The following is a 27,192-nucleotide window of genomic DNA, read 5'->3' on the forward strand; positions in this document are numbered from 1 at the left end:
AAGCATTACTCGACCGAATTACACAATGCAAATTTTTACATTCGTAAAAACTAACATACTGTTCGAAATCTCGGCATACGGATTTGCTGATTTCGGTATAATTGTTTTATTTTCTTAAAAGTTCAGCACAATATTATGTCAAACTTCGGCAAAAGAACGCGCTGTACCGAGATATCAGAATATTGTTTCAGATAATTCTTAAAGAGAGCATGTGAATTACTAAACAATCAGTAAAATGTCGTGTAGCCGATCTAACTCGAATTAAAACGAGTATTGATAGATCCCCTTTCGCAACCTTAGGGTTTGTGATAATTACTTAACACAATAATACAACAAAATCCTTTCTACGCTCGATTACCGATAACTCGGCAATTGATGATTCAATCTTTATCGTTGCTTACAAGTTCGGCAGTAATTGACAGTCAACAAATGCGAGATTGTAGAGATTCTTAGGCTGTGAACCATTTCGCGGTTAGTTTGAAATTTTATGTAAAATATGACACTCGAGCGGTTAATTTAATGTTGTCAAAAATAACCCTGCTCGAGAGCATGATTAATTTTGACAGATCGATAGTTATTTTCCGACACTGAAAAAAATCTTGCTATGAAAAGTCTAATATTAATTCTTTAGTTGAAATTATTTCAAGTGGAAAATAAACCCGAAAAACTTTCCGTCCGTCAAATTTTGAAATGGGCCGCAGTTTTAGTTAAATTTAACTACTCGACACAAAATGTGTCAGATTTCAACCAAAAGTTAAATCTAACCACGAAATGGTTCACAGCCTTAGTAATTATATATTTTGCCGACATTCCGCAATAGAATTTTAGTGTGTGCATCATGTTTTAGTTGCAAACTTTTGAAGATCACGTTTTTCGAAGACATTCGTCAAAATTTAGAAACTTTCGAAAAAGCCGCAGTTAAAATAATTTTTTTTTACTTTTTTGCACGCTCAACCAATTCCGTGCATCATTTTTTATAGATAACTCAAAGTACGCAGACTTGTTTTCGAGTTTAAAGACCTGCCTGAAGATATTTAAAACTTTCAACTGGTATCTCTGCTCAAAGTTGCTAGTTGTTTGGAACCGGTGCAAAAGTAGCTTGTCCTTCACGCAGAAAAGTTCCGTTTGTTTAAAGCAACCAACTCATCGAACTAAAAAGTAGTTGTTAAAATCCGAGATTCTGTATTACCGACAATATCGGTAGTGAAGTTTACTGAGTTCGTCGAAAAGAATTGAATTGTTTGAAGAGTCGTTGTGCCTTATGTGGGTTTCGAAAATAAAATAAATCCGAACTATCAAAATGAATTAAAATTGTTTCAAGAAATTCATTTTTATTAAAAAATTCTTTGGTAATAATTTCAAATTTATATAAAAAATCTAAATTCACAATTCAACACTTAATTCTACACTCCTCCCTTTCAACTCATTCTGCTTTTATCATACACGACTCACTGCGTTTGTTCCTTCAGTAGCCGAATTTGCTCTTGAACTTTCGCCAGTTGATCCTGGATAATCTCGCGCACCTTTCCGCTGGTTTCCTGTTCCGATTCGGACGCTGAATCCAGTGCGACAAAACACTCGAACTGAACCGGCGGCCTACGGTCCGGACTCTGCTCGATCAGAATTTTTTCTACCCGTGGTTCAAGCTTAACGTTGGCCAACCGGGCCGCACTGGAACGTTTCGGTATCCCGGTATCTTTTCGTTTCGTGCTCGGTTTTCCACCAGTTGGAACCTTCATCCGAGGGACGCTTCGAGCTGCAAACTCGTGCATGCGGCGGTGCTGATCCAGTTTCTGTCTTGTGGATAGCGATCGACCGCAGTCCGGAACAGGGCAGACATATTTCCGGGATCCTTCGTGCTTCGATCGAATGTGCGCTACCAGATTTCGTTCATAATCGTAAAACTTGGGGCATCCATCGTGGGGACACTGGAATACTTCGTGACTCTCGAGATGAATCTTGATGTGCGCTTTAAGATTCTTCTTGGAGGGAAACTTTCCTTGACAGATGTCACACTGGTACAGGGTCGCATGCTGCAGTTTCCTATGGGCAACCAGATCTGTCCAGCGAGTGAATTCGGCCGTGCAAGATTCACACTTGTGCAATGCATGGTACGTGCGGTGATTTCGAAACGATTTCAAATTCATGAAACCTTTCTCGCAGATATTACATCGATGTGGATATTGGCCAGTGTGTTTGAATGAGTGTTGCTTGAGCTGTAGCTTTCGCCAAAAGCGTTCCTCGCATTCCGAACAGGACCAAGACTTTCCCAGGACGTGTTTTGAATCATAATGACGACGCATACTATGCTCGGTCCAAAATTTTTTCTCACAACCAGGATGTTTACAGCAGATTGGGTCTCCCGGTTGAGGTAGTTTTTCAGTATGATTCACTCGAATGTGCCGATTTAGGTGTGTCCTGTTCGTGTACTCTTTCGTGCATCCCTCTACCGAACAGCGGTACTCTCGCTGGTATGAAAATAAAAAACATTAATTGAAAGAGCAACAAGTTTCGCAATCAAATTTACCACTCCGGTGTGTCCAAAGCGATGTCGGTCGAAATGATCTCGCTTTCGGAAGGCCACACCACACGTTTCACACTTGAAAATTGATGACGCTACTGCAGATTGCACCGGTTTTTGATCGATTGGCAGTGGTACTCTATTCGTTTCCTGTTCATTGAATCCTAAGAACTCTTCTGTTTCCGATGGTTGACTTGCTGCCCACGGGCACTGATCAGTATCACTGGATTCCGCTTCGCTTACCATTATGCCAGTGGTTCGGTGAAATTAGAACTGGCGTATAAATTGAAAAGATGCGGAATAAGTTGATACTATTAGGAGGCCCTTTTGTTTAGATTGGAAAAGGCGCGTGTTGAAGGAAATTTAACAGAGAAACACAACAATCAGCTGTCATTGCGACGTGACGTGCGCTTAGCAGTGCAATAGTATTCGATACCTGACAGCTGCGCTACCTACATTTCAAAATACCAACGAAACTAGTTTTGTTCAAACACAAAATATGAAGCGATTTACAATTTTTGTCACAATTATTACCTCATATATATTTAAATTTATTGTCATTTGAAACTCCCGAAAATTGGTTCTATACAAAATTTTTATTGCACAACGACCTCCTTGTCAACAAACAGTACGATACTTCAAATGCTAGGAGAAAAAGGCGAACTTCCTTTTCGTAAATTTGGATGGTTTCCGAACTTTTCTCTGATGGAAATAATAAATGAGTCGATTAAATCATCCGCAGAATTGTCTTAATCGCAGCAACTAGCCAATTTCAAGAAAAATGCAGCCGGGTGTAGATTCCTAATTTATGCAAGGGGCCTAGAAGTAAACAAAACAGAAAGGTGCTAAACTCTCAATTTGTTTATTCGTTCAGCAGAAATATAAGGAAAGTGGAACAATCTACATACGCTTTAAAGATTAAACAATTAATCGATTCATCAAAGATTGGTCGGAAAATTAACGATTATTCCTGAATAGGAATTGAAACCAAAGTCAAAACATTCTTTGGTCTTTTTTCTTGATTTTGTGTCAATGTTAGCCTCCCCTTCCCGCATACGCATGGCTGAATAAACGCTGCCAGCTGGAAAAATATGGCTGGCAGACATTCTGGTGACCGACTGCCTCACCGCTGCCAGATATACAACTCAAACGATACAACCGTATCCACCAGGAATTTTCCACATTGAAATCTTTGACATTTTCAGCAAAGGTGAGAAGATGAAAACGATCGGCTATCTTAGATACAGGCGACTTTGTTTTGTCAAATTGCATTTGACAACCGTCTCTCATAGCTCGCAAAGCTCGCATAGCGTTTTGGCTACCTGGGCAGCCATGGTCACCAGACGGCTACCAAAATTGATTCAGTAATTTTGGTAGCCGTCTGGTGACCATGGTTGCCCAGGTAGCCAAAACGCTATGCGAGCTTCTTTGAATATCAGCCCGCATAACTAAAAATGGTAACTGATACAGTTCAAAATATATAAATAGCTTTTGTGTTATGGTAACGTCATTTGTTATGGTGTGTTTTTTTTTATTCATATGATATGATTTTAATTTTGTTTTGCAATATAGTATATGGTTGTTTTATGATATGGTGTATTAACAAAAGTTTGCAAGTGATTAAAATAATTATAAAGAACTTCTACTGAACCATCTGATATGAGTTCAAAATGCAAGGCCTTGGTATTACACTCCAGTAGTAGAATTTGATTTTCTGTTTCAACAGACTTCGCAGCCAATTCAGAGTGTACAGAACCATTGCATTGCTGGTGCTACGATCCTACTTCAAACAAGATTAGGCAAAACTAGGTTGGATTACTTTAAAATTACCCAAACTTATCTAGACTAGTTGGGATTAAATGAGATTAGAGAAGATTTTTTTGGAATGAAATGAGTTCATTAGTATCAGATTGTTTAGAGTTTAGAGTCATTTGCCCCTTGATCAAATCTATTAGCTGGCAGTCAACGATAAAGTTGAAATAAACGTTAGATGAATGAAACGAGAGCTATTCGGTATATTGAAAAATCGGGTCTGAACATAATGGAAATAATTGATAAGAATACCCGAAACATCGATTCGAAACAATAAGAGAAAATGGAACGGCACAATAATTACCCTCGAAATAGCATTCCATTCACATTCGTGCAAATTGACAAACAGATGTCACTGTTGCACCAGGAAAATAATTCACTCGCTGCATACCAACGTCAGTGCGCATTTGACAGCACAGGGCCGCACTCGCTCTCATACCACGCATCGAAACTCTGAACGAAAACGGTAAAAATGCACGCACATTCATTCGCGTCCCATCACCAATGCTGGTATTCGTGTGCGCTCGTCGTTCCGTTCCGTCACGGCCATCGTTAAGTTACACTGGCAAGAGACTCGTTCAGTTCAACAGTCGGTCAGTCACAGCCAGACAATTGACGATCGAAGTGGTTTCTTTTCGGGTAACGTAGACGCGCTGCCGTTTTTTCATTTTCTGTGAATTTTTTGCGAACGGTGTGTGTGTTGTTTGAAGTGAAAGACACCGCCAGTGAAAAAGTGCTGAACGGTACCGCATTTTGTGGTAGTTTTCTTCTTATTTGTGACGAATTTTCCGCGCGCGCCGTGCTGGTGTAAGTGAACGGATTGTTTTTCCGACCGACAGAATGGATTGATTGGCTTCTCGAAACCAATCGTGACGGCAACGAGCGGCGTCGCGTTTTCCGTGGTTACCGACCGAAATTTTATACGATACGCAGACGGGGCAGCAAAAATTACAACAAAAAATAAAATACTTCAACAGTCTTGATTGAAGTGCCAGTGCGTGTGCGTTTGTGTGTGTGTGTGTGGAAGTTGTTTTCCTTTTTCGGATGTTGTGTTTTTTTCTGTTGTTGTTCTGGCTCACGAGCGAATTCTCGAGTGTAACCTGAAAACGTACGTTGTTGCAGGCAGCTGGAGGAATCGGCGAAGGAACCTGACGAAAGTTGAACAAGAGTCGCTTCTGCCATCAAGGTAGGCCGCCCGAGCAAAAAAAAGAGTTGGATTTGAAAGTTTTTAATTTTGATCTGTGTTCGATAAGTGAAGTTAGTGTGGAAATATACAAAAATGTGATGTTTTTGAAAAAAAAGTTTTGTGCACTGTGAGAAAGGAGTAGAATTGTTTGTCTCGAAATTAGAGCCCGTCGAATAGGGTGAAAGGCGCCTACTGTTCGAAGCACCGGATTCCAACAATATTTCGAGTGTTTTTATCGGTCTGGGATGTGCTATTTTCGGGTGAATTTTCCGTGTGCTTCCGAGCGAGAATAGACGATTTTCCCTCGACTGGTTTGGACCGTAGCGAGTTCAGTGGCTGCTGGCGAGTGTGGAAAGGTGTGAAACGGAATAGCAGCAAAAACAAAGAAGAAACAGCGGCCTCGCAACCAGCACTCAACACACACACATACAATCACGAAAACCTGGGGCTATTCTTCCATGCAAGAGTACACACACCGGGAGGAAACCGACGGAAATTAAATACACTTCTTTCGAGTTTCGAGAAAGGAAGACGATCGTTGCCGGAGCAAGCAAGCAAGCGGCCGGTGCCTGGTGGTGTTGGTTATCGGTTCGTGGGCTCTTGGAAAGCAGCCAGGAAATAGCCATTTAATTGTTCTCGACTTGATCGGCGATTGGATTATTCCCCCCAATCCGCAGAGGGGGAATATTTTTTTTGGTGAGGTTCGCGGTGGAACGGAACTGAACCAGATCAAATCGATTCCCACAGCAGACGATTGGAACGCCGGTGTTTTTCTGGTGTGGCTGATGAGAAGAAGGTAAGAGCAGCTGGTAAAATGTTACTTTTTTTACCCGGTGAGGAAGGCGAATTGTAATGAATTGAAAAAAAAAATGGAATTTAGCAAGGTACCTACGATTTCAAATCCCATTCGCACTAGAATATATGGTATTCATCTTTTGTAGGTCACTTTCGAACAAGTAAGACAATCTCCGGCCCTCCCCGAACGGCCTCCTCCCTTTGTCGGTCAAAGCAGAGAAAATTCCATTCCGGGACCACCAGTTTCGTCGGACCGAAAATCCAGTCCACAGGACGGTTTTGGCCTTATTAGGTAGGACTGCGCTCGTTTGGTGTCGCGCACAGTCTGCACAAAATGTACCATCGCGGGTCTCCGAGCGGTACGAGGAGGCATTCGCTTTTCAATTAAGGCCTTCTTTAAATGGGAATGAATAGCTCCTTGTTTTTTTATGATTTGGCCTGACCGGCTGTGGATTCGATCGGTGCCATGCCGGTTACCCACTTTGTTGTTTCACATACAAGCACACACATGCAGAGAGAGATATACTCAGTTCGACCAGTAGATCCATTGATTTGCTTACACTCTTGTTTTTATTTATTTTTTTACATTTGATTGTCGAGCTTCCCTTTTACGGCATCCAACTGTTATCAGTTTGGGATCTTCCTGGGGACTGTGGGGACGGTCAATAGCAGGGTTGCAAGTTTTTTTTTCTTACTCGATTTGGCCACAGTTTACCGACCACCACGATGTGGAATGGGGTCACTTGTGATGGATCGGTTTCACGTTAGAGATGCTCAGGTTCATCGGAGGTATCCTTCTTGATTAAGTAAGTGATTTCTTTCAAATTCTGTTTCAATTTTTTTGTTTGTTGGTTTGATTTGATTGACTTCAAATTCAGTATGTTGAAAGTGATGTCTGTGTTAGAAAAAATAAAATTCATATGTAGCTGTTATTTTTCTTTTTCTAAGCATGACACGCAATCACGTCTAATTGTTTGAACTAGTTGATAGGAAACTGGCCGTCACGAGTTTTTTCCCGCGTAAAACTGGCTTCTTTCAATAAAAACAAAAAAAGTACAGCGACGGAATTACGGCAGCTTCCAGTAGACTAGCTCTGCCGATTCCGAACCAGTTGCAACCGACTGATTCGCAATTCAACATTCAAGAGATCGATCAGACTTTTAAATTAGTTGTGATACTTTTGTACATTCGCTCCATCCATCCATCAGACGTTTCTTGCGTTTCACTTTTGTGCTGTTAAAGTGATAAAAGGATTGGGCTGGCTTTGGCTAGAAAGTTGTTGGCAACATTTTGTAAATTTTTGTTGTTTATCGAAGCACATTTTCTGCACGAAAAATGCTTTCCAATGGTTCCAGTTCCCGACTTTTTTTGTCTGGCTGACATCACATCGGCTTTGACGTATTACCTTCATTTTCTGACTTTGACAACTCTATCTCCTGCTGGTTAGAATATTCAATTTCTGGACCCGACGGTGAATGTCGTTCGGCTTCCCAATGGTTCCCCCCCTCCTCGCACCTGCTCCGTCACTTCAACGAAAGTCCCATTGCAAAACTTTTCGCTCTCGGTCGGTCCCGTGTTCGGCGTTCCATTGCGACGACCTGGACCTGAACACAGCCTGGCCGTATCAAGTTTCTTCGCATCGTTTGCGAGTCTTTCGCGTCGATTTTCGTCGTCGTCGTCGTCTTCGCCTTCGGTTCGACGATAGGCCTTTGTTTGTGTCTAGGGCCGTTAGAAAAAGGGAACAAAATGTTCGCTCTTGTTCGCTGCAGTGTAAGTAAATCATTGAAAAAAAAAGAAACAAGACATCACGCAGAAGAACAGCCAAGCTGGGCGGCCGTAGATTCTTCCATGCCGATAGGCAGCCGTGCATCATCTCGAAACGAAAAAAAAAACAGTCTGTGACTTCTGTGGAGAAGAAATTTTCGGAAACCGGTTCGCGCTACACAAAACACAAAAATAATGCTAGGCGTTACCTAATGATTTTCTTGGTAATTACAGAACACCGCTGACCTGATCGACGCAGTGAACGAACGAACCGGGAGGGGGTCATTCTAACTGTAAACCGGTCGCCGGGCAATGTTCTTTTTTTGTTGAACTCGAATGAAGCTGGCAATGGAGTATTGCGTTGAACAACAGTTCCGGGAAGATCCTGTCGATCAATCAACGACGACATAGAAAGAGCACATTAATCATCTAAAATAACTCAATAATTACACAATCCATGAATCCTACGAGCCGTATTTGAAGCCCCCGGAAGGCTTCCTAAACACAATCACGGAAAATACCAGTCCCGCCACGATTACCGCTAGGAGGGGCCGCGGAGTTACGAAAGCTCCTGGCACACCCAAAGCCAAAGCCCATTCAGAGGGGTGGGGTTGGCATTAATTACAAATCTGTCATTCTGTGCAATCGCAATGCGGTTGAATGGTAAAGTGCGGGAAATTCGCCTGTAAAGAGGAGTGTCCGATCGAAGATCGGTTTCCGATAACCCACAGAAAAGGTTTGGCACGTTGGAAAACAAACACACATCCACCCGCCCCGGATTTTTCGACGACAGACAGCCCCGTGACTCGTCGAAGCTCGACTTCCGACCGGTAGGATTTTTTTTACCAGTTCGTGCCGGAGTATACAAACAGCAGAGAGCCAAAATAGCGTTGATAGCTTATCGTGATGCACGCATTCGCACGGGAACATTGGCTGTGTCTGTAGTCAACAACAATCACAGCAACAACAACAACAAAAAACCGACACGGTCCTGTCTTGTCCCTGCAAGAACATAGCATAGCTCAGAGCGTGCCGTGTAAAACAGTGCCAGCCAGTCGCTTGCGCTTCAAAATTCAAGGAGATAAAAATTTTCATATTTCAACGATTACTAGGAGGAGGAGGAGGAGGAGAAGAAGAAGGGGAACGAAAACCGATGGCCTAATATGGCACATGCATATGCGTCCTTGTTCGTGTTTGTGTTGGGGAAGCAAACCGATCGGCCGAATTGTGCAGCCAACAGAAGGACATCGGATCGAACCGAGTAAAAGAGATTGTGTGTCACTTTTGTGGTTTAATTTGGCTTTTTGTTCTATCCTTAGCCGTGTTCCGGTATCCGGTTGCATGGATTAAAGCCTGCTCACATTAAACAATGTGGACACTTTTCTTGCAGTGTAAGAGTTGGAATTATTTCACGGATCACTGAAACATTTCGCTTATATGACGGCTGAACGTTTAAATTCTTGTTATATTCAGTAAAAATACATCGAATCAAGTGGCTTTTGCCCAAACGGCAGCAAAATAATTGCCAAGCAATTGATAAATTGCCAAGAATCTAAAACTACCGAACAGTACCGTATATTGTGTTAGCAAACCATTTGACCAGAGCTTAACTGTGAATCAGAAGGTTTAGAGTTTAACAAATCGAAATCGAAGTATGCTCCCGACAAAAACTGACAAGAAGGTGATAGTTATTATTGAGAAAATCCTAATCTTTTTGTGTGAAATGCGGCTCGCAAAATTAGAAAGTCAAAATTATACGTACAAAAAGTGAACTGAAGGCGTACAGAGTGAAAAACGTGTATCCGTGTTAAGCCAAATTTTACTGAAAAAAGTCGTGTTAAGAAGCTTTACACCAAATTTTTGCAAAAAAAAGTCTAGTAACAAAATGAGTGACGAATCACACGTGCCTGAAGACTAAGAAGCTGTCGGATTTATGTTTTCATAACGCAATGAAAACGAACGCCGTTTGCCGAGCATATTCGGACATAGAAGCGGTCTGAATTCATCGAAGAAGTAGTTGATTTGGCAAGCTGCGGTTTATGTAGTTGGGGTCGACAATCTAAAAGCTTGGTTTCTACCGACACTATCGATAAGGATGTGTACGAAAAAGAATGCATCTGCTAAAGCGGTTGCAACCTTTTTAACAGAAGCCACGACTCTCGACAACTATGTTTTGGGAAGATTTGACCTCTTGTCACTATGTGAAAGCCGCTCTGGAATGTTGTAAGTATCAAATTCGTCCAAAAAACTGTCAAACCTACCAAACTGTCCAGAACTTCGTCCACCGCAGGGAAGTACTGGTCTGGAAGTTAAGTGGAAACTCCTTGAAACTAAAGAGAGCAAGTGGAAGCCAATAACTTCAAAAGAGAATGGGAATTTGTCACCACGGTCGTATCTGAGAGTACCCTACGGAACCTAATGGCGAACTCGAGAATTTTACCGAAAGCAGGATGAGCATCTTAATCAACTGTTTCTAATGTGGTCTTGGTTGTGACCAGACAAAAACAAAACAAAGTCAGGGCACTACATTCCGATGCAGAAGCAAATCTTCTGTTTGAACCAGTCCAGTAAAACTAAATTCCGTTCAATTGAAACCGAATGTGACCCTCACACTGCCGATCAGAATTGTTCGCAGTAAACGTCACATACGAGTTGATGTTCATGCCTATTTATTCGAACTACAAACAGTGAAGACGGTGGAAAATGACACTGAGCTTCATTTCAGTACGGCAACAAAAGCGAAAAGAATGAGCAGAGACATGCCCACAGTCATTAATTTCATTTCTATCAAATAATATTCGATTAAAAAAAGGAAATTTACCGCACTTCTTCGCAGTCTCATAATCATGAGTTTACCATCGTGCAGTACATTTGTTTAAGTATTCAACTGTCAAAATTGTATTTTTTTCTACATTTCAAATAGTGATTAAGCGACGAAAAGCTGTTTTATGTCCAGCTAGTTGAACACTGCACTGTTTAGATTAAACCCATTAAAACGCTATTTAGCATGAATTTGATTTGTAGGAGTAACAGGAGCGCAGCATTTTGCATGTATCGCGCACACACACCAGGTGCAGCGTTTGGATTGGTGTAGCGATAACGTGCGCTTCTGTTATTTTAGCGTGTGATATTTAAACTACATTGGGTAATATTTTTTAAACAGTTGCGCTTGTGAGTTTTATTATTGTAACTATCATTATAACTATTATTAATCATCGCACGTGCTGTTTTTACTGATTATATTACTGCTCCACCGAATACTCGGCCACTGTTGATCCCCTAATCATACGACTTACTTTAGTATGCCTTCTCAAAATTTGCCCTATACAAGAATGGGTAGAACTTAATCGTAACTATATTTTTATTTTTATTTAACGCAACGACATAATTTCTTCTCCGTACCATCGGAAATATGTTCAGCAATCTAAATGATGAAAAAAATCAATTTCTGCGATTTTTTTCAGAATTATCGTTTAACAAAATAAATTCAAATGTTTTGCATAACGAAAAGCATCCTTCTAACAACATTTTGTAATTTTTTCGTGGAAAAATATTGAGAAATAAGTCGATGAAGAGGTATTTTCGAAGACGCTTCTAAAAAATCATGATTTGAGGTGTCCATTGTATCTCAGTTCAGGCTAATCAGAAGTGAACAAATCAAAGTAGCATAGTTAGAGTAGAAGTTTTTCTAGACCCCAACGTTTTTGTTTGACTTTTTTTAAACTTTTTGAATTTTTGGTGATTGTTCAAAGTGAAAACTACGATTTTTCACAAAAAAATCCGCCATTTTGAAGCTGTAAAACCACCCCAAAGTAACAAACAACGAAAAGGAAAACGTTGGGGTCTGATTTTTTATATGTAGAAAGTGTGTGCCAAATTTGAACAAAATTGGTGCAGTCGTTTTTGAATGACGATGGACACGGACTTTCAAAACCTGCTTTCGAGCAAAAGGCGTTTAATGTTTTTGTCGTGAATACGATTTACTTTACTATGGGGCGCCTTTTCAAAATGTACCCTCTGAGAGAGTGATAAATTTTTGATCGTGGATATCTCTTGTTGTATCTAACGAATCAACATAATTTTTGCTACATGCCATCAGAAATATGGTCACAATTTTATGATAAATTTTTTAGCTGTGTGACGTAATCTCAAATAATTCAAAATTAAACGTTTCTGAAATGTTTGGTATAAACGAATATCAAAGAGGATATTTCATAAGGCGCGTTTGCCTTTCTCGTATTTTGAAGGCTCATAGCTCCGTGATCTGTGAAAGGATTTATATAATCTAACTACCAAAAGAATCGAAATTTTTCAACTCAAACAAGTATAGCAACAGCATTTAAAAATTTCAATAGTACACTGTTGAAAAACCTGTCTCATTTGACCCATGTCAACACCAGCCAATCAGAACGCGTTCTGAGGAAGAGAACAAAAAATCCGCTGCTGTACAACAAATCGTTCGAGAAAAATGTTCCGAACAGTGCTTAATATCGTAGTGAGTTCCACAATTTGGTCCTTCTGAAAGGCAGGAATGAATCCCGTACAGCATCCTGATAGTTTCTTTCAGTGAAATGCAAATCCGAAATGAAAAAATCAAAATAAAATTCTATATGTTGCTATTTTTATAGCCGTTAGGACCGCCCATTAGTGAAAAAGCTACAAACGACATCACGTAAAAAGAAACCTCTTAACAAAAATTGGATCAGTTTGGATTCTATCGCCACTGCGAGCAGATGTATTGTATGACGTTTGCAAAGCTAGTTTCGCTTCCGACAAGAGCGAAAACGTCACAGCTTCTAGTCGTTTGCATTGGTGCAAAAACAACTAAAATGGGACAACGGTGGAGAGCATCACACAAAATCAGGCGTTTTAATGGCTCTAAAAGTTTTCCAAAGAACTATTAGGATTTCTTCTTCGCAAATGGAAGGTAAATATCCCCAGTTTAGTGCAAATCTAGAACAGTTGGATTAGATTTGTGCACTTTTTGCTGTGTGAAATTCACAGTAATCTAGATCAAGTGAAGCCTTCTTTGTTTTTGCGAAAAATGTGAAAAAGGGGAATACTCGCATAATTCATACAATTGATCAACTAATTGATATTCGGAAGTGCTGAGGAACATATCAGTTGTTTTTGTATTCACGACATCCAGTTATGTTTCTGGCATTACCCACTCGCCTTTTTGTCTATAAAATCAATGGAAACAATTTATTACTCAAGGGGTTAAATATTTGCTATAATGAAACATTTCAAGAATGTTTTGTCAAGTTTTTAAGTCAATCGAAGCAGAAGTCTTGGGCATATGTGCCAAGCTCTTACTTCTTCGCAGTATGAGATAAGCAAAGATAAAAGCCCATAACTTGCAGGGTTTTGTTCCGTTATTCTCGAAAATTTCACAGAATATTCTTGAAATGTTTTACTATAAGAAAATATAAAGAAAAAAATAAATGATTTTTCAAAAGTGTTAGAACCTACCCCGTAGAAACTTTTTAAATGTCATCTTGATCCGACGCCCAGTTCCGGAGTTACAGGATGATAAGTGCAAAATCCATTTTATTAGTGTTTTTTTTATAGAAAGGACCATGTTAAGAGCAGCAATTCCCTTAAAATTGACTCAAACATTGCTCTATTTTGAAGATCTTACTATTAGATAACGAAATAATCTCACTTTAGTTATACCGGTTCTCAGTTTACGGCTCCGAAAACAACAGAAATAGTGATCAAAAACTTTAAAATGGAAATGACTTCCATATCTCAAAGACGACTATAGGCCGATTTACACAAACTAAGATTCAAATGAAAGGTCTTACAGCCCTTTTAGTAGTTTTTCCAATTTTATCGTTTTCCCATTTTAATCTGAATCCTACGTCCCGATTACGTGATCAATTGTAAAAATTTCATACCATCATCAAAAGTCAGTGATGCAAAGAATATAAAAAAAATCTTCGAAACTGTACTGAAAACTATTCCAATTCGTCGGTCTTGCTGGGTATTTTTTTTAATAACTATTTATTGGAATATGAGTTAAAATTAAATTATTAAGATTTAAATTGGGTGTTCAGCCACAAGTGGTGACTTTTCAGCCCTATTATATATATGATTTGGTGTTACCATGAGGACATCATTTGCTTCCGCAATTCTGAGATTTTTGTGTTGGGAAAATTCTAAACCTACTTGTATTGTGTAATGGGGAAAAGAACTTATATACTAACTTACTAACTAATACAGAGAGCGAATCGATTCAATTGAAGATTGCATCGATTTTTGTCGGAATTTGCTTATAATATTATGTGACTCATTACTTGTAATCCCAAGTAACCAGAAGTTCCACAATTACTTTAAAAAATCCACTTTCTTGCTGCATGAAAGTACAGAACAAGTTCCTCGTGAACTTTTTCGCTGCATAGGAGCTGAACAATGTATTCTAGAAGCAGCTTAGAAGTTCGTTCGGTTGCGTCGCGCGAACTTTCAAGTGTGGATAATTACTTAAAAAATAGGCTGCTTAGAATGTTATTGATGAACTTTGAAAGCTACTTAAACCAAATCAGTCCCTTTAATCCGAACTTTTGGTTAGTTGGGATGGGTCTAAACCAGGAAGGACGCTTCAAAATCATTTTCAGAATTTTATTCTGAATCCTTTGAAACGTTTTCATCCTTGTGGAACAACAACTTGACCAAATTGGTACTGCATAAAGCATGGCTGGTCTGAAAATTTGTTTATAAATTAACAATTTGTTTAGAATTTCTGTTTATAAGAGGATATACCCTGGGCTTTGGATGATGAGCTACAGGGTGCGTACCCCCGCTTGGCGGATGGGGGTGGGAGTCAATTTACACTTCGCGTATTGACAAAGTCGGACCATACCGAGATCGATCGTTCGCTTATAAATGTAAAAGATAAAAATTATTATGTTGTATGGATCGATCACGGAGTGGACAGGACTAATAGTGCTTGAAATTGACAATAGGTCATTAGGTGGTTTCGAGCATTCTTATGCCTGGAATTGGTCACCAATTTGAATTATCTGGATCCAGTTGGGATAAATGTTAATATATCATATTCGTCCTGAACTTGATTAATTTAATTCAAAAAGGAGGACTAGTGTTATCAGGAATAGGAGTAAACTGATATCTTATGAACCGTTTAGGAACTTTCAAACCTTTCCGATCCGGTTCGGTATCGGTAATGTTTACAAATTGCAATGACGGCGAAACTGATTGATCAGGTGTAAATACACTCTCAAATCGGGAAAGGTTTGAATGTACTTAGATTTCTCCAACTTGGACACAGATGTCACCTTCTGACTAAGAGTGTGAGATCTGTGTTTCTGGAAGAGAACGGTTCACGTGGACCATTTCATACAGTCACACCTAGTATTTCTTCACGAAATACATGTAGTAGTTTTTGTTTCCTGGATGCGTGCTCAACACTAAAAGGCCCAAAACTTAGTATAGACCTAAATTGATCAAAAGCACTCAAAATGATTGAAAGAAAGAAAGTCACTGACAGACTAACTAAACGCTAGTGCAGAGTGCCTTAGTGCTTATAACGTTAAATTAAGAGTTAAATAAAGATCACAGAATTCTAAGCAATCCTTCCATTGTTTACATATTGTGACTTTCTTGGGCAATCTAGTGTTAAATGCGCACCCTTACATTATATAATTTAACGAAATCACTCACATCTGATTTTATTTTATTTTATTTTCATGATAAAAAAAAACAATTAAATGAGACTATTCAAGTAAAGGATTGTCATCGAAGATTCAAGGCCAAGAAGGTGTGAGGAACCATAAAATGTCCCAGGATAGCGTTGCAGGATGAATGCTCTATGTTATAACCTAACTTTTGGTAAGATGTGTGATGATGGAAGAAAAAGGTGAGTGCAATACTATTTTTACAGTCACTTTTATTATTATTTTTATTATTATTATTATTATTGTGATTATTATTATTATCAATCTTATTATTATACCTTTACTCTTGATAATCTATTAGATTGTGATATTAACTGGTTTCTCCGGTATAATAAAAAGCAATGCAATGTGGCAAAAGTAAACGTAACGTAACATCGACAAAGATAGAATCAATCAGAATAGATTAGATTGGATAGTGTTAGTAGACCAAACATATCTACATTGATTTAGGAACTTTAAAGTAATAATCGTAAGTACCGCTTCAGACATAAAAGACTATATAGGAAAGCAGGGCCAAGACCGAAGCGGATACAATGCGAAATTTTCCAAAGTTTCATCGACGAGGACATTTAAGACACAGAAGCAGTTGGTAGGATGACAAAATACGAATACAATACATACGCACGACTCAATGATTGACTGGTTACAGGGTGAAGCACATACTTCCTGCCCAAGTGACAAATTCTCTGGTGAACTTGCAATAGAAGATATTCGTATCTTTCATTGCAAATTGATAACCGAAAAGGAATCTGTCGCGTGGGTTACATGCTGGAGGATTTCCTCCTTCGTTACTAGTGTTCATTTGGGCACCATAGCCTAGTTCGTCTGGTATGGAAAGTGTGGATCGTTGTAACCACCCCCCTCGGCCAGAGCAGCCTATAAAGGGAAAAAAAAATTCTGTTTATAAGAGGATATAAACATTTAATATATTTATTACACTTTGCCTGGATTCCTTCAATGTGACTGGGTATTATTCATGGTCCCTTGCAAAACACCTGAATTATATTCGAATCCAACTCGCGGCTCCGGAGTTATAGGGTGATGAGTGCCTCAACTTTTAAACCGAAACGTTTTGGGCAAAGATGCGATAAAACGGACTCAATCTTCTGAATTAAACCAAAAAAAACTAATTCAATTTATGAATCTGTTCAGATGTCGGCCTTTCAAACTGCCTTTGGTTATACTGGACTGCACATTCTGGTTCCGGATGTACCGGAAATCTAATTTGTTGGTCATACGAACCGCCTTTTTCGATTGCACCGGTTCCCGGAATCCGCTTCCGGAAGTACCTGAAATATTGTATCTCACTTTGTTTTCTCAGCTATGGCTCAACCGATCCGAGAACTGTTTCCACAACAAAGTTTTTGTTTTCGCAAGAATCAAAGAAAATAATTTTGAGCATACTGAGCGATATGACAAGGGTATCGTCACACCACAAGTTGGATTAAACCCGGTTTTAGAACCAACGAATTGATCTCAATGAACAGTTTACGTTATGTCCTTCCAATAAAATAAACAAATAAAACAATTAATAACTACTGAAGAAATTATTTTCACTGTATTATTGGCTTGTGCTTGCTCCGCCTTTTAGAATGTAAACTTGCGGGGTGACGATTTAAATATTTAAAGAGAACCATTTTACATTGCCAGTATCAGTATGGAAACAATACGCTCTTTGTGCTTGTTCTGCGTGCTCATTGGAAAGGCCGATTTCTTTATTAGCTGCTTTGCAGTGTTAAAAATCAATGAAATTCTGAAGAAATTATGGCTGCTTTATTCGTATTACCACTCATCCTGTTATGTCTCTGAGACATGAGCATGAACTTAGCGAGGCATCCCTCACCGATGATAACGAAAATAGGTGAATAATTTGTTGCTAATTTGTTGCTAATTAGTTACGGTAATTTTGAATTTGTTGCTCAATTTTTTTTTAATTTTTTTGAGTACTTCGCTAAGTTCATATGAAGTTAGCGAAGCCCCCCTCCAATATATGCTTCAAAACAAATCGAAGCCCAGTGAATAATTTGTTGCTAATTTGTTGCTAATTAGTTACGGTAATTTTGAATTTGTTGCTCAATTTTTCTTTAATTTTTTTGAGTACTTCGCTAAGTTTATATGAAGTTAGCGAAGCCCCCCCTCCAATATATGCTTCAAAACAAATCGAAGCCCAGTGAATAATTTGTTGCTAATTTGTTGCTAATTAGTTACGGTAATTTTGAATTTGTTGCTCAATTTTTTTTTAATTTTTTTGAGTACTTCGCTAAGTTCATATGAAGTTAGCGAAGCCCCCCTCCAATATATGCTTCAAAACAAATCGAAGCCCAGTGAATAATTTGTTGCTAATTTGTTGCTAATTTGTTGCTAATTAGTTACGGTAATTTTGAATTTGTTGCTCAATTTTTTTAAAATTTTTTTCAGTACTTCGCTAAGTTCATATGAAGCTAGCGAAGCCCCCCTCCAATATATGCTTCAAAACAAATCGAAGCCCAGTGAATAATTTGTTGCTAATTTGTTGCTAATTAGTTACGGTAATTTTGAATTTGTTGCTCAATTTTTTTTAAATTTTTTTGAGTACTTCGCTAAGTTCATATGAAGTTAGCGAAGCCCCCCTCCAATATATGCTTCAAAACAAATCGAAGCCCAGTGAATAATTTGTTGCTAATTTGTTGCTAATTAGTTACGGTAATTTTGAATTTGTTGCTCAATTTTTCTTTAATTTTTTTGAGTACTTCGCTAAGTTCATATGAAGTTAGCGAAGCCCCCCCTCCAATATATGCTTCAAAACAAATCGAAGCCCAGTGAATAATTCGTTGCTAATTTGTTGCTAATTTGTTGCTAATTAGTTACGGTAATTTTGAATTTGTTGCTCAATTTTTTTTAAATTTTTTTGAGTACTTCGCTAAGTTCATATGAAGTTAGCGAAGCCCCCCTCCAATATATGCTTCAAAACAAATCGAAGCCCAGTGAATAATTTGTTGCTAATTTGTTGCTAATTAGTTACGGTAATTTTGAATTTGTTGCTCAATTTTTCTTTAATTTTTTTGAGTACTTCGCTAAGTTCATATGAAGTTAGCGAAGCCCCCCTCCAATATATGCTTCAAAACAAATCGAAGCCCTGTGAATAATTTGTTGCTAATTTGTTGCTAATTAGTTACGGTAATTTTGAATTTGTTGCTCAATTTTTTTTAAATTTTTTTCAGTACTTCGCTAAGTTCATATGAAGTTAGCGAAGCCCCCCTCCAATATATGCTTCAAAACAAATCGAAGCCCAGTGAATAATTTGTTGCTAATTTGTTGCTAATTAGTTACGGTAATTTTGAATTTGTTGCTCAATTTTTTTCTTATTTTTTTATAACTTCGCTAAGTTCATATGAAGTTAGCGAAGCCTCCCTTCCAAATATGCTTCAAAACAAATCGAAGCCTAGTGAATAGTTTGTTGCTAAATAGTTGCGGTAGTTTTGAATTCGTTGCTCAATTTGTATTATTTTTTGAGTACTTATGAACTATTCTTCTCCTTCATATGAACTATTCTTCTCCATATGAACTATTCTTCTCCCGCGAATAAAGTTTGTGCACGTTTTTGAATTACAATTTTCTCTGCTTCTTTCATTTTCCAGAGGGTTTTCAACAATTCAAGTATATGTATTGTTAACTAATAATATTTTTGCCTTTCTCATATAGAAAGGTTATGCAATCACTTGAAAAACCGACTAGTGAAAATTGGCCAAGTGTCATATACCATTCGACTCAGTTCATCGAGCTGAGCAATGTCTTTGTGTGTCTTTATGTGTGTGTGTGTGTGTGTGTGTGTGTGTGTGTGTGTGTGTGTGTGTGTGTGTGTGTGTGTGTGTGTGTGTGTGTGTGTGTGTGTGTGTGTGTGTGTCAAATAATCTCAAGAGGTTTTCTCGGAGATGGTTGAACCGATTTTGACAAATTTAGATTCAAATGAAAGATCTCGTGGTTCCTGAATTTCATCCGGATCCGACTTCCGGCTCCGGAGTTATAGGGTAAAGTGTGTTCAATATTGTACACCGTCACTTAAAATATTTTCGGATGCAACAAACATTTAAATCGTAATTTAGAGTGCGTACTAGAAGAGTTTGTGTGTCATGTTAGTTGGTGGCCGTACGAACCGACTTTGATTATACCGGTTCTCGGGTTCCGGTGCCGAAAGTGCATATAATAGTAAACCCACTTCGTTTTCTTAACGATGACTTAGACAATCAAAGTACTGTTTTATTCTGTATGTTATGCACAAACAATCTCTTGGTTTCTTTCAAAAATCGAAGAGAAATTTTTTGAATTGAATACCACAATATTATATGTACATGAGAAAGGTATCATTACACCACATTGTATTAAAACAGGTTTTTCTGCTAATGGTAGCTTGACAGTCCAATCAGCAATACCAACCCGAAAATTAAAAAAAGGGGAGTGGATAAACAAATATCTCATTTTTGTCGTAAGTTGATCGTAAATTTTATATTGGAAATAAGATTGAAGAAATTTTATCGCACATGTAAATCCACCTGATAGTCTCTCCTGACTAACGTAACTGCTTTCAAAATGATATCCGTGGAGTAGTCGATGATCATCATAATTTTTGTTCGATATAATTTCCGTCCAGACTTGCGGTTTAAGAACATTGATGACGTGATATTTTTAGTTTCCTTTTTAATCTCTTCTTAGTCTCGTGGATTCCGTAATCAATTCATTAAACTCTTGTCCGCCGAATCTATATATATAAAAATGCAGAGATCATTCTTTGTAATTGCATCACGTATGGATCCATCCGTTCATGGATGGATTTACATGATTCTTTTTTTATTTGATCAGTTTTTACCCCCACCGGGTTCGTACATAAGAAAAATTAGGAAACTTACCGGAAAAGTGAGAAAAATCCATAAAGTTGTTTTGCATTGATAATGGGATTTTCCACTGAAAAAGTCGCCAATAATTGCTAGATCATCGAAAGGTGTTTGGCGCATAACGAGTTGCATAAATGTTTGGCCGTCGAAGAAAGGAATACTAGATAGTTTAAAATATTGTTTGGCGCGCAACGAGATATTTTGTGTGGAGATTTCACATGCATACTTGATGGATGTGATTCGTCATTTCGAACCACGTGCTTAAATGGGTATCAAAATTATTGCTTACTAATGTCGTTTTCGCTTGAAAAAACTGAAACTGACCCAAGGTAGTTTCATCAAACAAACACTTCACGAAACTGTGTTGATTTCGCACATAGCAACGGGGGGTTTGAGTAAAACTGATTAAAAAACCAGGTTCGAAACTGATTCGATTTTCAGTTCAAACGAACGTCGAACGTTGAAACTAGGTTCGAAACTGACTTCAAACAAACGGTTTGACAGAAGTTAGAGATGAAACTGGGTTAGGTTTGGCATCAAGCGAAAACGACATAAATGACTCTAGAAAACCGTTGTAGGTAGGAGAAGAAGTTTTGATATCATTTACCAGCTGATGAATTGTGTTCAATGGAGATGGGAATGGAGAATGGCAAGATTAACCAATCTGAAATTTTTTTAACGAATCAATGAAAAGATTGTGCTGTAGAAGCGCTAAGGTCAAACTAAGAGATTTTCCTTGCATTTTTCTTTCTAATGATTTAGATAAGACTAAGCGCACACAGTGAGTGGTTATTAGATATCAATGTTCAAGATGATTACCATAATGAATTGAGACTGTTATTTCATGTTGCATATTCTGTGAAGAATGTTCAAACTGGTAAGATCAATATCAAATTACAATTTAAGCGTCGTCTCCAAGCAATCAAAAGTTCCACAGTACCTGAAAATATCCATTTTATTAGAGTTCTAAAATACGCATTGTACTTTTTGATAACTTGAACGTACAGAACAGATTCTGAGAAAAATTTCTCACTGCTTAATAGCTGTACACACCGAATTATTTCTACGGATGTCGGTACAGTTTTACTGACTTTCAAACAGCTGAATATTCGGTAATCCGTTCAGTAAAAGTTTTATTTGCTGAATGATCGGTACAGTTCCACTGAACTTCGATCTGTCATAATTCTAATGACTTCACAATTCTAAAAATATGTAAACGACTTAACCCGTGAAGTATTACTGTGTTTTAGTAAATTGTATTAGAGATCTGGAAAAGGAAGAAGCAATTTAGTTTTCAAAATATATTTCCATCCGATTAATTAATTTATTTGCGTGTGAAAAATGCATTGAATTACATTTGCTCTCCAGAAATAATTTATTCAAATAAAATGATCAGATATCTTTCGGATGCAATTCAGTAGAATATGGGATCACCCTTCATATTTTTAGAGTACTGAAATAAAAATTTTTAAAAGGCTTTTTGAATATATTCACTAAATGAAAAATTACCGCTAGGAATCAGTATTATCTATTTTTCTAGCAATCAATTCGCACCACTATTTTTTCTCTGCAAAATCTAGAAATTTTCACATTTTTACGTCCAAAAATTATGTTTTTTTTTTTATTCAATAGTATAATATAATATTAAGGCACACTGCTTAAGCTCTAAGATGCCAAGGGTATTTACTAATCTTAATTATCGTCTAACTTAAAACTAGAGTAGTATCATTATGTAATATAGTATCTGGCGATCGGTAGTGGCCGGTGAATTGAATTTAGGATGAGATGATTCCAGATGGCGATGGTAATTTTCTATGTTGGCCGCATTCTTCGGTCCGTGAGGGTCCGCGGAAAAATTATGTTATTTGACAGATCTGTATTTCTGCTGAATGTATAGTGATGGTTACTGAAATTCTTCATTATTTTTTATTAATTTTCCGAATATTGGTAGAACTTTCACTGAGTTCGTCAAGAGAAATGGCATTTCAGAGTTCATAGACCGTATCAGTAAATAACAAATAACCGTAACTTTTACATAGAAGTTGGATAAATTTTACGTATCTTTCAGTAAAAATAATATTTTACAGATCGTTGCTGCAAAAATTACTACCGAACACAAAAATAGAAATTTTTCTGTATAATAAACTGCTTCAAAGTTTGTTCTGTCGGGTGAACGTATGAGTAATTCCATAAAACGGACTGTTCAGAATAGAAATCTGTGCTTTTGTTCAATTTTCGCTTAACAGAATTATTTCATATTTTCACATTAATCTTTGGTGATGTTTCTTCTTTTGGAGCTAAAGCGAACGTGTGTAGAATTCCGTTGATTGTAGGTTGAGTAATCAGAAAAATAATGCAGAGAAACGTTGACCACTTAGTCTTTTGACAATTCTTCTGACGAGACGAAGTTCGACGGGTCAGTTAGTGTTATTATAAATCCATACGACGATTGATCAATTTCGCTGTTGGTGGACAAAGTTGTATCATTTAAAGTAATCGACACCAGACCAATGCAGCACTGAAAACCAAAATTGCATACGAGAGCAACTGCCGACTGAGACTTGGCTTGAGATGGCTTAAGATTGAAACTTAAATGCTGATATCCCACGTAAACTTACGAGGGTAAAATTTTGAAAGTATATGGAATTGAAATTATATTTTGTTTATTCCGATTGTTGATGATGAAACATTTACTTTCGTCATTTTATAGTGAGATATGAAGATGCGAATATTGAACGCTCATTGAATTTCTCATTCTAAAACCATTGAATGTTTCAATAACATTTTCTCAACTCTTTGACGCGTGGAAAATCGATTTTTTCTGCAGACTTTTATCAAAATTAACATTTTTTTACTCGCTAAGTCAGTTTTGTTTTTTATACTTTATAGAGAAATGATTTTTTTTCGGATTTACAGACTTGTGCAACTCTGTCTGAAGATATTTGAATGTTGTATTGTGTACCTATTGAGTGTGAAGTTGAGCACAGTCGGGTGTCCGGAAATTGCGAATTGCTAGATTAGTTTTTAAATTGAGCAAAATTTTCAAATTGATCGATTAAATAATAATCGAATACCCGATTAATTATCCAATACTCGATAATTTATTCAATTATTATTATTATTATCGAATTCGAATCGAATCATTCGACTAGTTTAATAATCGATATTAGTTTCAATCTAATCGATTTAATATTATTCGAGTATCTGGATTATTATTCGATTGCTCGATCGACATTTCTACATCCATAAACGGCACATACACTTTCAGTTTCCCGGACAGTCCAAATGAACCTTGGACGGAATGAAAAACTGAACGATTAACTGAACTGAGCGTGTGTGGTGACTATTCAGTGTTGCGTTTTGTCTTCATGTCAGTTTCATCCGTTTTTTTTTCATGGAGGCCCATTATTCTGATCAAAAGAAAACTGACGGACTGAACGACAAAAGTGACAAAAGAAAATTTGCTTTGATCTAGCAAATATTGCTGCTTGAAGAATCTACAAAACATGACAAAAAATATTTCTCAATGGATTAGTTTATTTCAATCAATATTTTGATAAAAAGAACAAATATTTTACTTGTGCGTTACTGTCAATTTCTTGGCAAACGATTTCACAGTACATTCAATTTGAAAAACCTGTTTTAATCCACATAGTGGTGTAATGATGCCTTTCTAATATTACTAATATTTTCAACAATATCACCAGAAGATTTTGTGAAGATATTTTTTTTCCAATCTTGAATAAAATTAGAAACTTTCTTTGGGTATAAACTAACATAACCTTTTCAAATTGTAAACAGTTATGTCAAGTTGATAAGAATTTTTCTTTATTTTGCATCGTCGCACTAAATGATTAAACACACTTTATCCTATAGATCTGGAACCAGAAATCAGACCCGGATGAAATTAAACAGCAACCTATAAGGCTGTAGGAACTTTTATTGGAGCCTGTTTGTGGAAATCGATCAAATTATCTCTGTGAAAATTGAGTGAGTCTCGTTTTAAACTTTTTGACTACTACTTCTGGTACTTCTGGAACCAGGAACTTGGAACCAGTATAACCAAAGTCGGTTCGTTTAGTAAGTAACTAATATAGCCTACAAATTGAATCAGTTTAAAGCCAAATCTAGAAGAATTTTACCCTTCGACGGTCTAAATGACGGTGTGAAATTCAATAGCAACCTACAGGGCTACGAGATTATTTTATGAGTGACATTATTTGACCCACACACCCACATACATCGCTCAGCTCGATGAACTGTGTCGAATTGTATAGAACACTTAGCCTTTCGGGTCAATTTCCACTGGTCAATTTTTCAAGTAATTGTATAAACTTTCTTTATGAGAAAGGCAATAAGTGCACTTTTATTGAAAAGCATCTTTATCATGATCTTGTAATAACATTAAGAAGTAGGTACAAATTGAATAAAAGGATTAAAAATTTACATATTTTTCACCTGAAAAATATAAATTTTAATGTGGCAACCCTGCACGCTATACGAAATTGAACAAAGCACGCTGTGAATGGAGCAAAGCCGCACGTACCGTCGCGTACCACTTTTGCATCGTCATTTTTTTCGATTATAGAGGTTTTAACATTGCTGTCATTCACCTCTTCGGACCAGAAAAGTTTTCAGACCCTATGTGCGGGGTTGGGAATCGAACCCAGGTGGGCAGCGTCAAAGGTATCGACTTACCCATCACGCTATACCCGTTCCCCTGCATCATCATTTTGAATTTGAATGTTTTGACACTTATCGCCCTATAATTTCGGAACCGGAAGTCGGATCAGGATGAAATGGCACAGTATATTTGAAGACAATGAGAGCTTTAATTTGAATCATGAATCGTGAAAAACGGCTTAACCGTTGCTGAGAAATCGACGGGAGTTCCGTTTTTGGAGATTTTCATCACTATTACCGGTGCTTTCGGAAGCGGAAACCGGGGACTCGTAGTCCCAAAGTAGTTTTATATAATCACTAACTAATAAGATCCGTCAACTAGATGAATTTAGCAGTAAGTTTTATAAAAATGTGCACCTCGTTTCGCCATTGCTTGTGAAAAAATACCCATGAAATTGAAAATTTTCACCAATTGCACTGTAATACCGGAACCGGAAGTCGGATCTGGATAAACTTTTCGGGGACTTTTTATAGAATTTCAAGACCTTTTATTTCCTTCTTAGTTTGTGAAAATTGGTCAAGAAATTTCCGAGAAAATTGATTGCATATTTTTTCATAAATTTTCACATATTTCCTTGTAATTCCGGACCCGGAAGTGGGATCCAAATAAAACTCAGGAAAATTGTATAAGGCTATAAGACCTTTCATTTAAATCTACGTTTGTGAAAATCGGTTCAGCCATCTTTGAGAAACGTGTGTGACTATTTTTTTCTTTTTTTTTTGGTGCATATCACCCTGTAATTCCGGAACCGAAAGTCGGATCCATATGAAACTCAGGAACTTTGTCTTGTATAAGGCTATAAGACCTTTCGTTTGAATCCAAGTTTGTGAAAATCGGTTCAGCCATCTCTGAGAAAATTGAGTGACACTATTTGTCACACACACACACACACACACACACACACACACACACACACACACACACACACACACACACAAACACACACAGACATTTTGTGATCACGACGAACTGAGTCGAATGGTATATGACACTCGACCCTCCGGGCCTCGGTTCAAAAGTCGGTTTTCACAGTGATTGCATAACCTTTCTATAAGAGAAAGGCAAAAATATTATTAGTTAACAATACATTTACTTGAATTGTTTCAAACCCTCTGGAAAATGAAAGAAGCAGAGAAAATTGTAATTCAAAAACGCGCACAAACTTTATTCGCGGGAGAAAAAATAATACAAATTGAGCAACGAATTCAAAATTACCGCAACTATTTAGCAACAAACTATTCACTAGGCTTCGATTTGTTTTGAAGCATATTTGGAAGGGAGGCTTCGCTAACTTCATATGAACTTAGCGAAGTACTAAAAAAAATTGGGCAACAAATTCAAAATTACCGTAACTAATTAGCAACAAATTATTCACTGGGCCTCGATTTGTTTTGAAGCATATTTGGGAGGGGGGTTTCGCTAACTTCATATGAACTTAGCGAAGTACTCAAAAAAAAATTAAAAAAGATTGAGCAACAAATTCAAAATTACCGTAACTAATTAGCAACAAATTAGCAACAAATTATTCACTGGGCTTCGATTTGTTTTGAAGCATATATTGGAGGGGGCTTCGCTAACTTCATATGAATTTAGCGAAGTACTCAAAAAAATTTTAAAAAAATTGAGCAACAAATTCAAAATTACCGTAACTAATTAACAACAAATTATTCACTGAGCTTCGATTTGTTTTGAAGCATATATTGGAGGGGGGCTTCGCTAATTTCATATGAACTTAGCGAAGTACTCAAAAAAATTAAAAAAAATGGAGCAACAAATTCAAAATTACCGTAACTAATTAGCAACAAATTAGCAACAAATTATTCACTGGGCTTCGATTTGTTTTGAAGCATATATTGGAGGGGGGCTTC

General features: G+C 37.5%; 2 protein-coding genes across 7 annotated transcripts in view; one reads left to right on the plus strand and one right to left on the minus strand.

Annotated features, from left to right (window-relative positions):
• Nucleotides 1–1,311: 1,311 nt before the first annotated feature.
• Nucleotides 1,312–2,878, minus strand: LOC131425392 (transcription factor IIIA-like). Its single transcript, XM_058587246.1, has 2 exons — nt 2,528–2,878; nt 1,312–2,468 (listed from the first exon to the last, which is right to left on the minus strand). Exons 1-2 carry the CDS (start codon nt 2,765–2,767, stop codon nt 1,449–1,451), a joined length of 1,260 nt encoding a protein of 419 aa, XP_058443229.1. The 5' UTR covers nt 2,768–2,878; the 3' UTR covers nt 1,312–1,448.
• A 1,996-nt stretch (nt 2,879–4,874) lies between these two features.
• LOC131425997 (uncharacterized) overlaps nt 4,875–27,192 on the plus strand; it is a 399,851-nt gene continuing 377,533 nt past the window's right edge. Inside the window, exons 1-2 of one of the 6 annotated variants that reach the window (XM_058588368.1) lie at nt 4,884–4,972; nt 5,456–6,315. The gene's annotated coding sequence lies outside the window, so the exon portion shown is untranslated. Of the gene's footprint in view, nt 6,316–27,192 lie in introns of all 6 variants that reach the window. The other 5 variants (XM_058588366.1, XM_058588372.1, XM_058588367.1 and 2 more) reach the window with 5 other exon arrangements.

The sequence above is a fragment of the Malaya genurostris genome, chromosome 1 (assembly GCF_030247185.1).
Source record: "Malaya genurostris strain Urasoe2022 chromosome 1, Malgen_1.1, whole genome shotgun sequence".
Classification (NCBI taxonomy): domain Eukaryota; kingdom Metazoa; phylum Arthropoda; class Insecta; order Diptera; family Culicidae; genus Malaya; species Malaya genurostris.